At 39.5% G+C, this 13,271-nt stretch overlaps 1 protein-coding gene across 5 annotated transcripts in view; it reads right to left on the reverse strand.

The window, feature by feature from the left end:
* Positions 1-13,271, reverse strand: part of PIGN (phosphatidylinositol glycan anchor biosynthesis class N) — a 109,706-nt gene that overhangs the window by 24,672 nt on the left and 71,763 nt on the right. For all 5 annotated transcript variants that reach the window (XM_054190420.1, XM_054190423.1, XM_054190419.1 and 2 more), the window contains exons 18-20: positions 12,653-12,744; positions 8,140-8,251; positions 2,621-2,729 (exon numbers count right to left, since the gene is read on the reverse strand). In XM_054190420.1, the coding sequence (XP_054046395.1) occupies positions 2,621-2,729; positions 8,140-8,251; positions 12,653-12,744 (313 nt within the window). The remainder of the gene's footprint in view (positions 1-2,620; positions 2,730-8,139; positions 8,252-12,652; positions 12,745-13,271) is intronic.

The raw sequence follows: 13,271 nt of genomic DNA on the forward strand, positions 1-13,271 counted from the left end.
TTTATTTTCTGGCTTTCGGCCTTGGCCACTGCTACAATTACAGAATAAGTGACTTCATTTTGAGCGTGCTTCAACCTTTCAGCATCGCTTGTCACTTTCTATACTTAAAGAAGGGCCAGCTCAAGGAGGAAGTCCAGGGACCTTACCACAAGTCAGAACAGCTGAAAAGTAATTCAGTGTGGCAATCAGCCTCTGTGAATGACACTCAACAGATCAGATGTGTATTGCTCTCTGGGCACAATCACAGATGAGAAGAGATGAGTAGCTGGTGTAGATGATAATTAGCCATTCCTTTCCATCTCTAATGTGACGCATCAGATATTAACCATCAAAAGACCTGCAAGTTTCTGGCTGACCTATACAAATGTCTGTATGTGTCCTCTGCACGCAGTCCTGACGCCAAATTCCTCAAAATATGGCAAGTTGCTATGATAGATTTTCACTCATGAAAACTTTAAAACATAATACACACTTAGAAATATCTGCTAAGATAAAGATGGTTCTGAAGAACACGGAAAGCAGCTGGATTAACGTTATGACTCCCAGTTTTACCTCTACGTTTGTGGTAAGGTACACAGCTAAAGCCAGCTGGACACAGGCCTGCAGAAACCCACCATCACCAATTTATTTGCCTGGTTCTCCAAAAAACAGCCTTTCCTTAAACAAATAATTTTAGGCCTAAATTAAAACTTTAAACACGGTAGGCTTCATATTTATCAGAATGAATACCTGGGGAGGGGGAAACAATTTGCTGGAAAACTTCAGAAGTCTCATTTCCAGCTTATCATTATTATGAACACATACTGATAATTGTGTATTTCTGATTAAATAAATACATACAAGGTGCACAATGAGAGTTCAACAAGTAACAGTGTCATTCTTCCACAAATAAGCATAAAGATGAAGAGGAGTTTCACCACCTGTAATGCCACCAACCTTGGAAAAGCTACAGTAGAGACCTTTGTATCTTAATTCTTACAATGCCACGTTTGTGGCAGATGCTAGTCGTGGTTATGCTGGTGACGAGGCCTTTCTCTCCGACAGGAGCATTGAGGACACATTGTTGGATGTCTTCGCTTTTTACCTGTTTAGTTCTGTGTTTAATTATGTAAGGCAACTTCAAAAAATGCATAAAGCTCCTACTTTGTATATCATATCCACTTAAAAGGACTACTTCCAGTCTGAAAGTTTTTGCTAAAATATTGAATACCGCCGTGGCAGCGAACTGTCTTTTGGGTACATACAATTTACTTCACTTTTAGCTTTATTTTTACCATAGAAGCATCACCCAGAGCAAAGAGAATTTCTAATGTACTTTTTCCTCATAACTCTAGACCTCTCTGACTGGCCAAATCATCTCTTAGATGAAAAATGTTTTTGTCTCACGCTTATACAGGAGAGAAAGATAACCTTTACCCTCAATTCCTGCTCCAGTAAGCCAGGCAGGACATCACTGATTTCATTGACTTTACAACTGCAAGGAATTCATCCACACAGAGATCTCCACTTAGCTTTGAAGGCTATGAAGAGTTAGGAAAGCAGGATGTAAAGGAAAAAGCTTGAAAGAAAACTACATTACAAAGAGAGCGTTGCTCACACACACACTGATCACAACCAGTTGTATTAATCTTGACTCTGTTTACTCAAACAGAAGCAGGATTGCTAAAACTGACACGATCTGCTTAAGTTAAAACAATGTCAGCAGCACAGAAATGTACACAATATATAAGACCTCCAGCAACTGGATAACAAGAGTCATAATTCTTCCTTTAAGCAATGTTTAAATTCCTGGTCTTGACTTTTAGCAAAGAACTGCTATCAAACTTTGCATGGGATACGTTTTGGTGTAAAACAAAACCCACGTTCCAGATCACTCAGGGATAAACAATGCCTAACATTTTCTAATGGAGCCCCCTACAGAGATTATTTTAGAGCTGAAATACTAAAGGTATTGCTTTACTGTATTCCATAACACCAGGGATAATTACATTTGCTTGGTTTAATCATCCTAAGATTTTAGAGTGGTGAAAATTCCATAGAGTTGTAAATTGTTTTTTTCTCTTTAATAATTAGGTTCTAACAGATATCAAACATGCATTAGCACCGTTAGTTCACAGGTATTTTGCAAGGCAGCTCTGAAAAGCACTTCCATATCCCAATGGTCTCCGCCATCACCTGCAATTTCAAATTTCTATTGAAATACAGCAACAATCTTTCCTCACTTCCCTATCCTTAACTGGATTGCTTGCAGAACATCTCAGATCACCCTTTATGTGGCTCCAAGTGAAATAAAAAGGGAATTCATAACACTATATGCCTAAAAGGGGTCTTCAAGATATTCAGAATATTCTAAATAAAAGATAAAGCTGCTTGTAAATCAAAGTTGTTTGTCTTTTATTAAAAATCTACATAGAAGTAATATTTTAAAAGACTTTCTAACACATTCCTCAAAAAAACACACTTAGGGAAGAATAGTGAACACACATAAGAACTATCAGGAGTCAAATAAAGGAATATGTGCAAAAGTAAGCTGTAAATAAAAAAGCATCACCACCCCCTTACCCAACCACAAACCCCACGAACTATCAGCATACAAGTTCGGGAAGGAACACGTTCTTACCTAGAGTCATCCAGCTAATAATTTGATTCAATACAGGCAATCCCTGCTTGTTCTTAAGACTGTCATGGGTACTGCTCACAACATATGTCGAAAGTGCAATGCTCAACACCTAGAAAGAAGAAACGGACAATGAAACACATAATTAGTGTATGGAACTCTGTCATCCCATATTAAATAAGTAAATATGCTTTAGAGTTGCATAAACACCTCACCTGAATCGACATAAGAACACAAAGTCTGACATGTAGTGTGGAATATTTCTAGCTTTTTACAATTTATGCTTTTTAAAACTTTCTTCTAGGTTTTTTTTTCTTAATCTTATTATTTATTTGTGCTATTTTTAAATAGTTTAAAAAAGTGCTCTGGGTCACTGATTTGACATGATATACTCTTTGTCAAGAGTAAACCCTTAAACGCTTATGTAAACCACAGAAAACGCACGCCTCCAATTTTTTGAGGAGCACTTGTCCTCAACCAGCAACCACAAAGAACAGCAGAACCTCTGGCTTCACTGCAGGATCAGGTACAGGGTGAAGGGGAAGGCTAGTTAAGGCAAGAGCTTCGCACGGGCAGCACAGTTCCTGTAAGAGGACACAGCAGCAGTAGAGCAGATTGGAGGTGGATTTTAAGAGATGGAAAGAAGCTGCAATCTTAGCAGACTGTTCAAATGAAGTTGTCTGAACCACCTCAGACAGAGCCCTTCATCTTACAGAACCAGCGAAGCTGGATAGGGTCTTTTTTTTTTTTCTTGACTAATTCAAGAGACACTGTTCAGTCATCACGTAGGTGCAAAAAAACCTTAGGAAAATTACCCCATGAGTCAGTTATTTTTGAAAGATTACAATTATCCAAGAAAATGCTTGAGCCAAATTTTCAATTACTGCTATTTATTCACAGCTCTGCAGTTCCACTAAAAGGCAAATCAAGTATGCACAGTACTTTGCAAACACGTCCTTTAAAACTACATTACAAGATATAATTGCTGTTGTGGCTTTTTTTGTCCAAAGCAACTACACAGTGTTCACATCTGTCACTTTTTACCATATGAATAGCTGCCATTGCCCTGGCAGATATAACCCACAGTGATACCTAGTGGTACCTGCCCAGAGGACACGTTTAGCAATCAGCATTGTTCTTTGGCCCAGTTTCACAGGTGCTCGGTATCTGCTGCTTCTATTTAATTTCAGGCCACAAGAACAAGTAACTTGTATCTCTGTGTGACATCAGTAAGCAAGGTTGAAGCATAAAACCTCCAAAAGCCCAGCGAATTGGCCTCTTTAGACCTCTGATGTTTATTTGGGATGCTTTTGCCATATTCAGGCCAGATGTCTCCCCTTTGGTGTATCTTTTCAAGTTCTTTTAGTGTCATGAGCTCTCGTAATCCCTCTGCTATCCCCTAGCCACTGATGAAGTCACTTTGCGCTCACTTTCTGTCATCTCCCATAATATACCTTGTGCCTTGGAAGACTTGTGATGACCTGGGCACATTAATGAACCCAATTTGCTGCTGCTAGATCTATGCCAGTGTTCAGTGAAGGACCCGACATCTGCTTTTGCGGCTCTTATGTTTGCAGTTTAAGTAATGTACAAACTGCTCTCAGCTTTCACCAGCAACTCCAGGACTGTGGAAGAGTGCAGACGCAACTTGGAGATGCAAACCAACGTCTCCAGCTAAGAACCTGTCTTCTTTCCCCCTTCACAACCTTCTTTGAAGTTCAGAGATTATTCTTAAACAGCTTAAGAGCTGGCCTCTGAGAAACACTCATCTACAGCTTGAAAGAGGAAACACCAAAGGTGACATCTGCAGTTCCAGCACCTCTTCGCCAGCAGCTCTGGCTGGGAGCTCTCCTAAGCATCTAACATGATAACAACCAACGGGGAGAATGGTAGGAGAACCAGCATCATCGGCTGGACTGTACACAAGGCTGCATGAAAACACTCCTCCAGTCCTCTAGTTCCACCGATATGACATGGATTCCTACTGTTTACTTCTCCTCCTAATTTAGAGGAGAAAGCTAATAAACTGACCACCTGGGACCCAGATGAAGCTCTGGCCTCCTAGGAATAACAACTTGGCCCAACATTATCAACCAACGGAAACAGCAGTGGTTCTGGTAGTGCAGCAAAAACTGGACTTCACCTATGAAACTGCTGGCAAAGAGAAACTGGTGTTTACTCCAGAAAAAAACAAACATTAAGTTGTATAGCAAGTGCTGCAGCAGTCTAGCTGATGGATTAGAGATAACTCCCGTTTTCAGCATTCCTGAAGCCTTAATGACTTCTCAAAGATAGAAGTAGCATTAACCAAAAGACAATTCTCTCCTTGCCATAGCAAACAAAATTCAGCAAAAAATGTTATTGCTGCTTCAATATCAAGAGAAAACTTGAGAAACTCTTGGCAATTTTCAGAAACTGTGAGGATGTAATTAGTATCTTCTTCCTCAAGCAAACAGTGACACGCATCAAAACTTCAAAATCAGATCTCAACATAACTGAAGTGGTTGTAACAGAAGTGTAAACGTAACCATATGAAGTTACTCAAGCTTGCACTTTTAAAAATGTCTGTCTTTATACGCTTTTGCTGAAAAATAATTTTGATCATGTTGGTTGGTTGTCTGGGGCTTTTTTGTTTCTTTAAGGTTTATACGCATGTTGGAGACCTATAGTATGTAGGTACAAAAATCAGTGAATAAATGCGTAGCCTGTGAAAGGCCTCTCAGATCCATAGAGGTATGTAGTTCATTCTCATTTGCTAAGGTGTATATCAAAGGGAATTAACTTTTCTCTGGAGGACTACATGCAAACTGGTGGGGTTTTTTTGCCTACTCTGAGGTTCTCTGCCAACTCTGGGTTTTTTTTGACCAAAAGGAGAGCAATTAATGTAATGGAACAAACTTTGTTCCTTATCAGGCATGATATTTTCACTATAGGCTAATTCCCAGATGGAAAAGGAAGCTCATTTGGACAAGAAAGAAAAAAGTTGATTTCAGAAGAGAAAAAAATTATTTATAAGCACAACAAAAAGCCTAGACTATGCTGAATCCCTCTCTTTCTCTGACTGAAATTGGAAGAGAACTGAAAAGGGAAGCGCAATTCAGATGCAATTCCAAAATAACAAAGTTGCAAAGAAAAACTCAGGCCAATAAGAACTACCTGAGTCTTTCGGAAGTATTATCTTGTTTCTTGTATGAAGATGTATCTCATCCCAAATAAGCAGATGGGTGAAATGAAAGATTAAAAGAGGGTTCTTGCACACAGACACTACCAAACCACAGAGGAGTGGGGGGAAAAATTAAAAAAAGAAAAAAGTCAGGGGATCCTGATCAGGGAAGTTTAGCCCAACAGTAGGCTTTTTGCTAAAAGAAAAAAAAAAGAAACCTAGAAATGTCAGCCATTCCTTCTCCCTTGTGCAATTCAAAGGCTTTTAGTCAGAGCTGAACCTATAAGAGGTTAGCAGAGTGCTTAAGGAAATCCTCAAGACAAACCATAAAGAGTATGAGGAAGGGTCGTCATATTTTCCCTCCCACTTCGGTCAATACTTGCCAGGAAAGTGGCACACAAAGACCTGCAGCAAATTAATCTATCTTCTCATCTCATTCCCCAAAATGAAGAAACATCAAACAACCAATCTTAGTTTCCTGTCTAGCAAGGAACAATGTTATCAGAGGAAAGCATAACCTTCAGTGACTGCCTCCAAACACCACATATGGGGGAGCGGCAAAACCTGCTTTTAAGAAACCCTTTGTCAGATGCAAAGCAGGAACCTGATTACGTGTGCTTATGTATATGAATGTCAGTGCCCTGATCACTGTCTGTCATTGCAAAATAGGTATGTTTCATCTGACTAGATGATTCATCTCACCCTTAAAACTGCCTGGGAGTTGCAAATCAAAACTCTTGTGTTCAAAATGCTCCAAACCAGCATTTTTGAAGATTACCCCCTTCCTTGTCCCCGCTGAAAACTGCCACTCAAAAAGTAAAAGAGAACAAGAGAATTCCGTTGCCTAGAAATATTAGCCCTCCAAAACATTTTCTTTTCATATTCCTGTACATTTTGAAGCAATTAAATGTAACCTAACCTAACCTCAAAGCAAGTTATTTATTTGGACATATGTAATGCTTCTGTAATGCCTCCTTTTCCCCCTCTAAATCTGAATAATCTCCCCTCCCAATCTTTTCCTTACCCTAAGCATGAATGGTGGATCCCATGTTTTCCATTCCCAAGTAAGCTTTTGAAATAAAATAATAGAGACTAGTAATTAGATGTCACACTTTTACATTTGACGTAAAATACCCTCCGATTAAGGAGCAATTTGAGGAGCTTTATGATCTTCTTGAAGGTTGGGAGAGAAACGAAGACATTACTCCCTGAACAAGAAGGCAGAACATTTTCACCTAATTAAGTATCTCAGGGCTCTGAGTGAATTTCCTAATCCTCTAAAGTTGGTTTAAGAATAATCTGGAATTACTTTTTGACTACAAATCTATCTCATCATCATCACTTGTGAGCTTCTCCACAAAGTTACGCTGCATGAGATGCTGCAGCAGTTGTGCAGTGAATTGACGTTGGCCGGATACCAGATGCCCACCCAGCTGCTCGCTCTCTCCCCCATCCAGTATGATTTGCTTTCAGGCTTTCCAGTGAGAAATCCACTGCCGAGTATATACTGGAAATATCTGTCCTAAATGCTTAGGAACGGAACTGATACCTCTTTTCCATTGTTAAGTGGAAAAGTTAAGAGAAACCATCAGCCCATTATACACGTGTGTGTGCTCAGGTAAAGGCATTTTAAGCACTCATTATTCTTTCCCCTCCTCCTTTTAACCCATTTGAGCTCCATACCTAAATCACTGACATAATTAATGCATTGCTTAGCTCAATAAGAAACTCCAGCACGTAAGTCATAACCAATGAAGCTGAAATAAAACCATTATCTCGTAATAAGTTAAAAAAAAAAAAAGAGAATAGCAGACGTGCAAGGTATTATTAGAATCTTAAAGGCTCTCTAGAACTTAATTAGCACCTACTATGAAAAGATTTACCTATTTCATGAAGCTATAAAGAAAAAAAGTCTCATCTTTCATCTGAAAGAAGATTTAACTAACAGCAAACCAGCTCCATATCAGTCTCCCATTGTTATTCAACAGCCGGAAACTGGAAAGAACCCCCTGAACCAGGATGCCTGTCCTTAGCACCCACATGCAATTCCTGCAAATGTCACTGCAAGCTGCATACACAGAGCAGGAAAAACTCTCAAATTCTCGGAGAAGTGCATCAAAATGCATATGCACATCTGTGTATCAATACTCATAAATATGCAGAGAATGAGCTTTTGGGAACACAGCATTATGATATTTAAAAACATGTATTACCATGAGCACATGCTCCTCTTGAAACAGTCAAGGGGAAAACTTTGTGAAAACTGGGACTTTGGCAGGAACACGTTTTAGAAAGTATGTAAAAATTTGCATGTAAAAACCCTCTAAATACTCAGAATTACTGAGAAGTAGCAACTGACCTGATAAAAATGTATTTTCAGATCTTCGTTATTTCTGTACTTATTTTCATTTTTACAAAGTGATGCCAGTGAGAAGCAAGAAATCAAGAGAGTCAGCAAACCAGCTGCTATTCTGTAAAAACAAACAAAAGAACAATAAAATCCTAGGAAGTATCATCAAAAGATTCAGGAAATTTTCATACAAGTGTTCTTCACTAAAATGAAATAATTCATTACAGTATCAACCAGTATCAAGACTTAATACATTAAGGAAACTTCAACATCCAACTTGAGAAAAGAAAAATCCAATCCAGAGTCAAGTGTGGTTTGTTGTTTTGGTTTTTGTTTGGTTGTGTGGGTGTGTGTTTGTGGGTTTGGGTTGTAGTCTTTTTTTGGGGTGCTGCGTTTTTTTTGTGTTTTTTTTTTTTTTTTTTTAATACAAGCTTGCCATCCACAAATATAGTTACACTCTTCTCATGGCAGTGACAAAAAAAAAATAATAAAAAAAAAAAATCTCCATTTTGGCCATATCTGATCTGTCACCCATTATTTTTAGGTACTTTCAATTACCTCTAAATAATATTTTTAACAAAATAGTAACAGCAATCAGTGACCTAAAGTTAGCGGTTTCAAGTTTGCCAGGTTTGTCATCCAACAGGGTAATTACACCACCGTTACTACCAAATACATAGCTTTGTTTAAACGCAACAGCAAGACTAACTGGAAGATTGTCACTCATCACACGTAAACACAGGGGGAAAAAACAGCGCTTGGCATTATTAAGTAAATCTGCTAATTATGACATTGTTCCAAAAATAATAGACGATTCACTAAAGGACGACTACTAATATCACCTTTGACCGTCTCCCTTCATTCATCAAGCAAGCAGAGGAACTGTAAAGACAGCAGAAGTTTTTTGCATGTATTTCTCTGTCATGCTACAACCTTGATATGGAAGTAGTCAAACCACACAGCCCTCGCTTCCACTTGTCCTTTGACATCTCCACTGAGAGACTACTGACAAAAATGTCCATTTGTGACTGCTCCGCTCATTGCGTTTTCTCAGGCATAACGCAAAAATGTAAACACCTCATATTCAGTAAAATCAGGCTATGTAGGTGTATCTCAATAGCAATTTTCAAGTAATGATCTAACCAATACAAGAACACAGTTGCAGCCTTCTCACTCACAGAACGGAGATTGAAAGGTATCTCTGGAGATCAGTTTAGTCCAACTCCCTACTCAAAGCAGTGTCAACTACAGCAGGCTGCTCATGGCCATGTCTAGCTGGTGTTGAATACTTAACACCTCTCTGGGGAACCCGTTGAGTGCTTGACCTCCCTCAGCATAAAAAGAACTTTTTTCTTATGTTTAAATGGAATTTCCTGTAACTGAGTTTTTGCCTATTTCTTCTCTCTTCACTGGACACTGAGAAGAATCTCTCTGTTTTCTTTACTCTTCTCTCCCAGACAGGTATTTATATCATTGATAAGATCCTCCTGAGTCTTCTGTTCTCCAAAATCACCAGTTCCAGCTCTCTCAATCTCTCCTCCAGGATAAGCAGTCCCAGCTCTTGCTCGTTTTCCTGTGACAGATACTCTAATCCCTTAGTCATCTTAATAGCCATTCTCTAGACCCGGTCCAGTATGTCCATAATCTCTCTTTCCGGAGACCAGAGCTGGACACAGCACTTTCAGATGTGTCTCGTCAAGCTTGAGTAGAGAGGAATAATCACCTTCCTCATTATTATTCTGGTAATGCCAAGGACACCACAGGCCTTTCCTGTAACAGGCACATTGGTAGCTCATGGTCAAACCAGTTGGTCCCAGCCTGTCCTGGTACATGGAAATTACTTCTGCTCAAGTGCAGAACTTTGCACTTCCCTTTTTTGAACTTCATGAGCTTCCTGTCTGCCCATTTCTCCAGCCTGCTGAGGTCCCTTTGAAGGGCAGCATGTCCATCGGCCGCATCAAATGCTTCTCCCAGTTTTGTATCACTTGCAAACTTGTTGAGGGTGCATTCTGTCCCATCATCTAGGACACTAACGAAGATGTTAAAACAGTACTGGCCCTGATACCAACCCCTGCTGCACACCACTAGTGACTGGCCTCCAGCTGGCCTTTGTGCCGCTGATTACAATCCTCTGAACTGGACAGTTCAGCCTGTTTTCAGTCCACCTCACTATCCAATGATCTTGTACATCATCAGTTTGTGTACGAGGATGTTACAGGAGACAGTACCAAAATCCCTGCTGAAGTCAGAATAATCAACATTCACTGCTCTCCTCTGTCTCACTGAGCCAGTCTTCTCATCTTAGAAGGCTACCAGGTTGGTCAGGCATAATTTCCCCTTCATAAATTCATGCTGACAACTCCCAATAACATTCTCGTCCTTCCTATGTTTAGAAATGGTTTGCTTCCAGGATTAGTTGCTTGAGTACCTTTCCAGGGATTGAGGTGAGGCTGACCAGCCTGTAGTCCTCTGGATCCTCTGTCTTGCCCTTCCCGAAGATAGCAGTGAGGACTCGAAGAAAGCAGATGTTCTCAGGAACCTCTTCCACCAACTGTCACCACAACTCCTCGAAGACTAGCACAGTGACATTAGCTCCCTCAGCTCTCTTGGGTGTATCCCATCAAGGGCCATAGACTCATGCACGTGCAATTTGTTTAAGTGTTCCCTAACCTGATCCTCTTCCACTAAGGCTATGTCTTGCTCCAGACCTTCCCACAGGTCTCAGCAGTCTGAAGGCTGGGGTTCCTGATGGCCAGTCTTACCAGTAAAGATGAAGGCAAAAGAAGGCCTCAGCCTTTTCCATGTTCTTTATTACCAGGTGCCTGTCCCAGTCAGCAGTAGGGCCACATTTTCCCAGGCTTCCTTTTGCAGCCGTACACTGTCTTGTTGCACTTTACATCCCACACCAGATTCAACAACAGGAGAACTTTTGGCTTTCCTAATCTATCCTGCATATTCAGACAGCGTCTCTATGTTCTTCTTGGGCCATCTCACCCTGCTTTCACCTCCTGTATGCTCCCTTTTTATGACTGAGTTGAGTTACGAGCTCCCTGTTCATACAATACAAGTTTTATTAATGTACTGAAGAAGCCCTGACCTGACATATAGTGCCACTGCTCAAGAAATGCATCTATTTCTCACTGGCATTCTAATTTCTCCCTCCTCTATCTTCTCTCCCAGCATCTCCTTCTATTCAATAACCTGAAGTGTCACATATACATATATTTTTTAATTGTCGCTCCAAGCCTTTTTAGCTTCAGAAGTCCCTTGACAAGATTCCAATGGGCGCAAACTGTTTCAGAGGTACAATGTTTCATTAGAAGAATAAATAGGAAGATGTACAGCTTGGGTAAGGTGAATGGAAATAAGTGTCAAGGAGAAAGATCTGAAGGTAATTTAGTTTCATTTTGACTTCTGAGATGTGCTCAAATGTTCTAAATAATAAAAAAACCCCTCAGTTTGGACCAGTAGAAATACATACATGCACATATACAGTTAAGAGGTTGTTGATACAGCCAAAGCAAATCTGTCCTGAGTATTTCTAACATGCTCAAGCATCAAGACTAAGAGGGTTTTCAATAGATAAATTTAAATCACAGTTAAAAACATTGAGGCAGAATGTCAATAATTTTGGAAATATCTGGGCTCACAATTCTATCTGTAATCATACATTACTGCTCAAATCCCACATTTTACCAAGGATCTGGCACCCTGGCTCCGATGTGACACAGTATCTTCCGCCAGACAGCAGAAGGAGCCATTGCCATCCAGGTCAATTCAAGTGTGTCTCTGCAGTAACTACAAGGGTACCACAAACCTAACGCCTTCAGGCTGACCACCTGGATAGCATCCAGATATGAGAGAATGCTTGTATAAGGAAAGAGTAGCTCTGAAGAGGAGAGGGACAGATGACTAAGAAGCACTAGAAAAAAAATGCAAATCAACAACTGCAGAAAATATCAGACAGGCAGCACCGAGAAGCAGAAATGGAAAAAGAAGAGACAAAGGAGACACCGAGGAAGACGACAGCTCTGCCTGTCCTATTTGTTCTGTTTCCCTGAATATTTCATTAGGTACAGAGTGCTATTCAAAGACAGATTATGCAAAATTAGATGAAGGAATTCAGAAAGATGCTGTCAAAGTAAATTGCTTTTGAATAAATGTTCGTATTCACATATGTCAGTGGTATTTACCGTGTCTGCACCCCAGTGAAGCTCCTCAATGATAACCTTTATTTTCACGTAAAATTTGCAATTTTTTGTATTTTGAGAAATGTTTCCCTCTATAAGAAATTACAGAATAATGCAAAGAGCAAATCGACATGGCAAAAGAATTAAAAGTTTATTCTCATTCATATTAGTGAATAACCAAGGTCTCTATAATCATGTTATTTAAATTCTGAATTTCAATACCTGTCTCAGACAGCTTTCAATAATACAATTCTTCATATATAAGAAAAGTCAGCCTAAATTTTGAATATCAAAGGGGGAAATAAGTTTAAAGAACAAGATGAGAGTCTTACACCAGAGAAATGTTTGCTTCTCTTCCTACAACAGGCATTAAAGGAAATATTGCCAAGAGCACACACAGAAGAGTCCAGATCAATGCTGTTGTCTAAAAGAACAAAAAAAAAAAAGATTTTTTTTAAAGGTCAGGTGGACAGACATTATCTAATCAGAAAAAAAACCAAAACTTCAGCATACTACTAACAGCTACTAGCATCTCCCACAGGCAAAAAACCCTGCATCTATCAAGAGTAAAATTAACTTAAAAAAGGCCACAGGGTCATTGGTATTACAGCACTTCAATTTAATAAAAAAAAAATAAATCTCATTTACACAGCTGTCAAAATCTTATCAAAGACTATAAGAATTAAAGCTAAGCTTATACTTAAAATCACTTTCTCAAAGCGTAGCCTTCACAGACATTGCAGTCGCCAGAAAGCTGATGAGTAACCTTGTGGAAGAAAGGAATAAAACTAACCTCATCAGAAGTTTGCAGCAACTAACTAATCACCTATTCTCTAGCAATACGGTAACATTTTCCAGTCTTTGAATCTGAATGCCATTTCATTTAACCACAATAACCATCTAAGTAGTTCTCAATTCTTTGCTAGGAGGGGAAAAAAAACCCCAACCTAT

Source organism: Rissa tridactyla, chromosome 2 (assembly GCF_028500815.1).
Source record: "Rissa tridactyla isolate bRisTri1 chromosome 2, bRisTri1.patW.cur.20221130, whole genome shotgun sequence".
Classification (NCBI taxonomy): domain Eukaryota; kingdom Metazoa; phylum Chordata; class Aves; order Charadriiformes; family Laridae; genus Rissa; species Rissa tridactyla.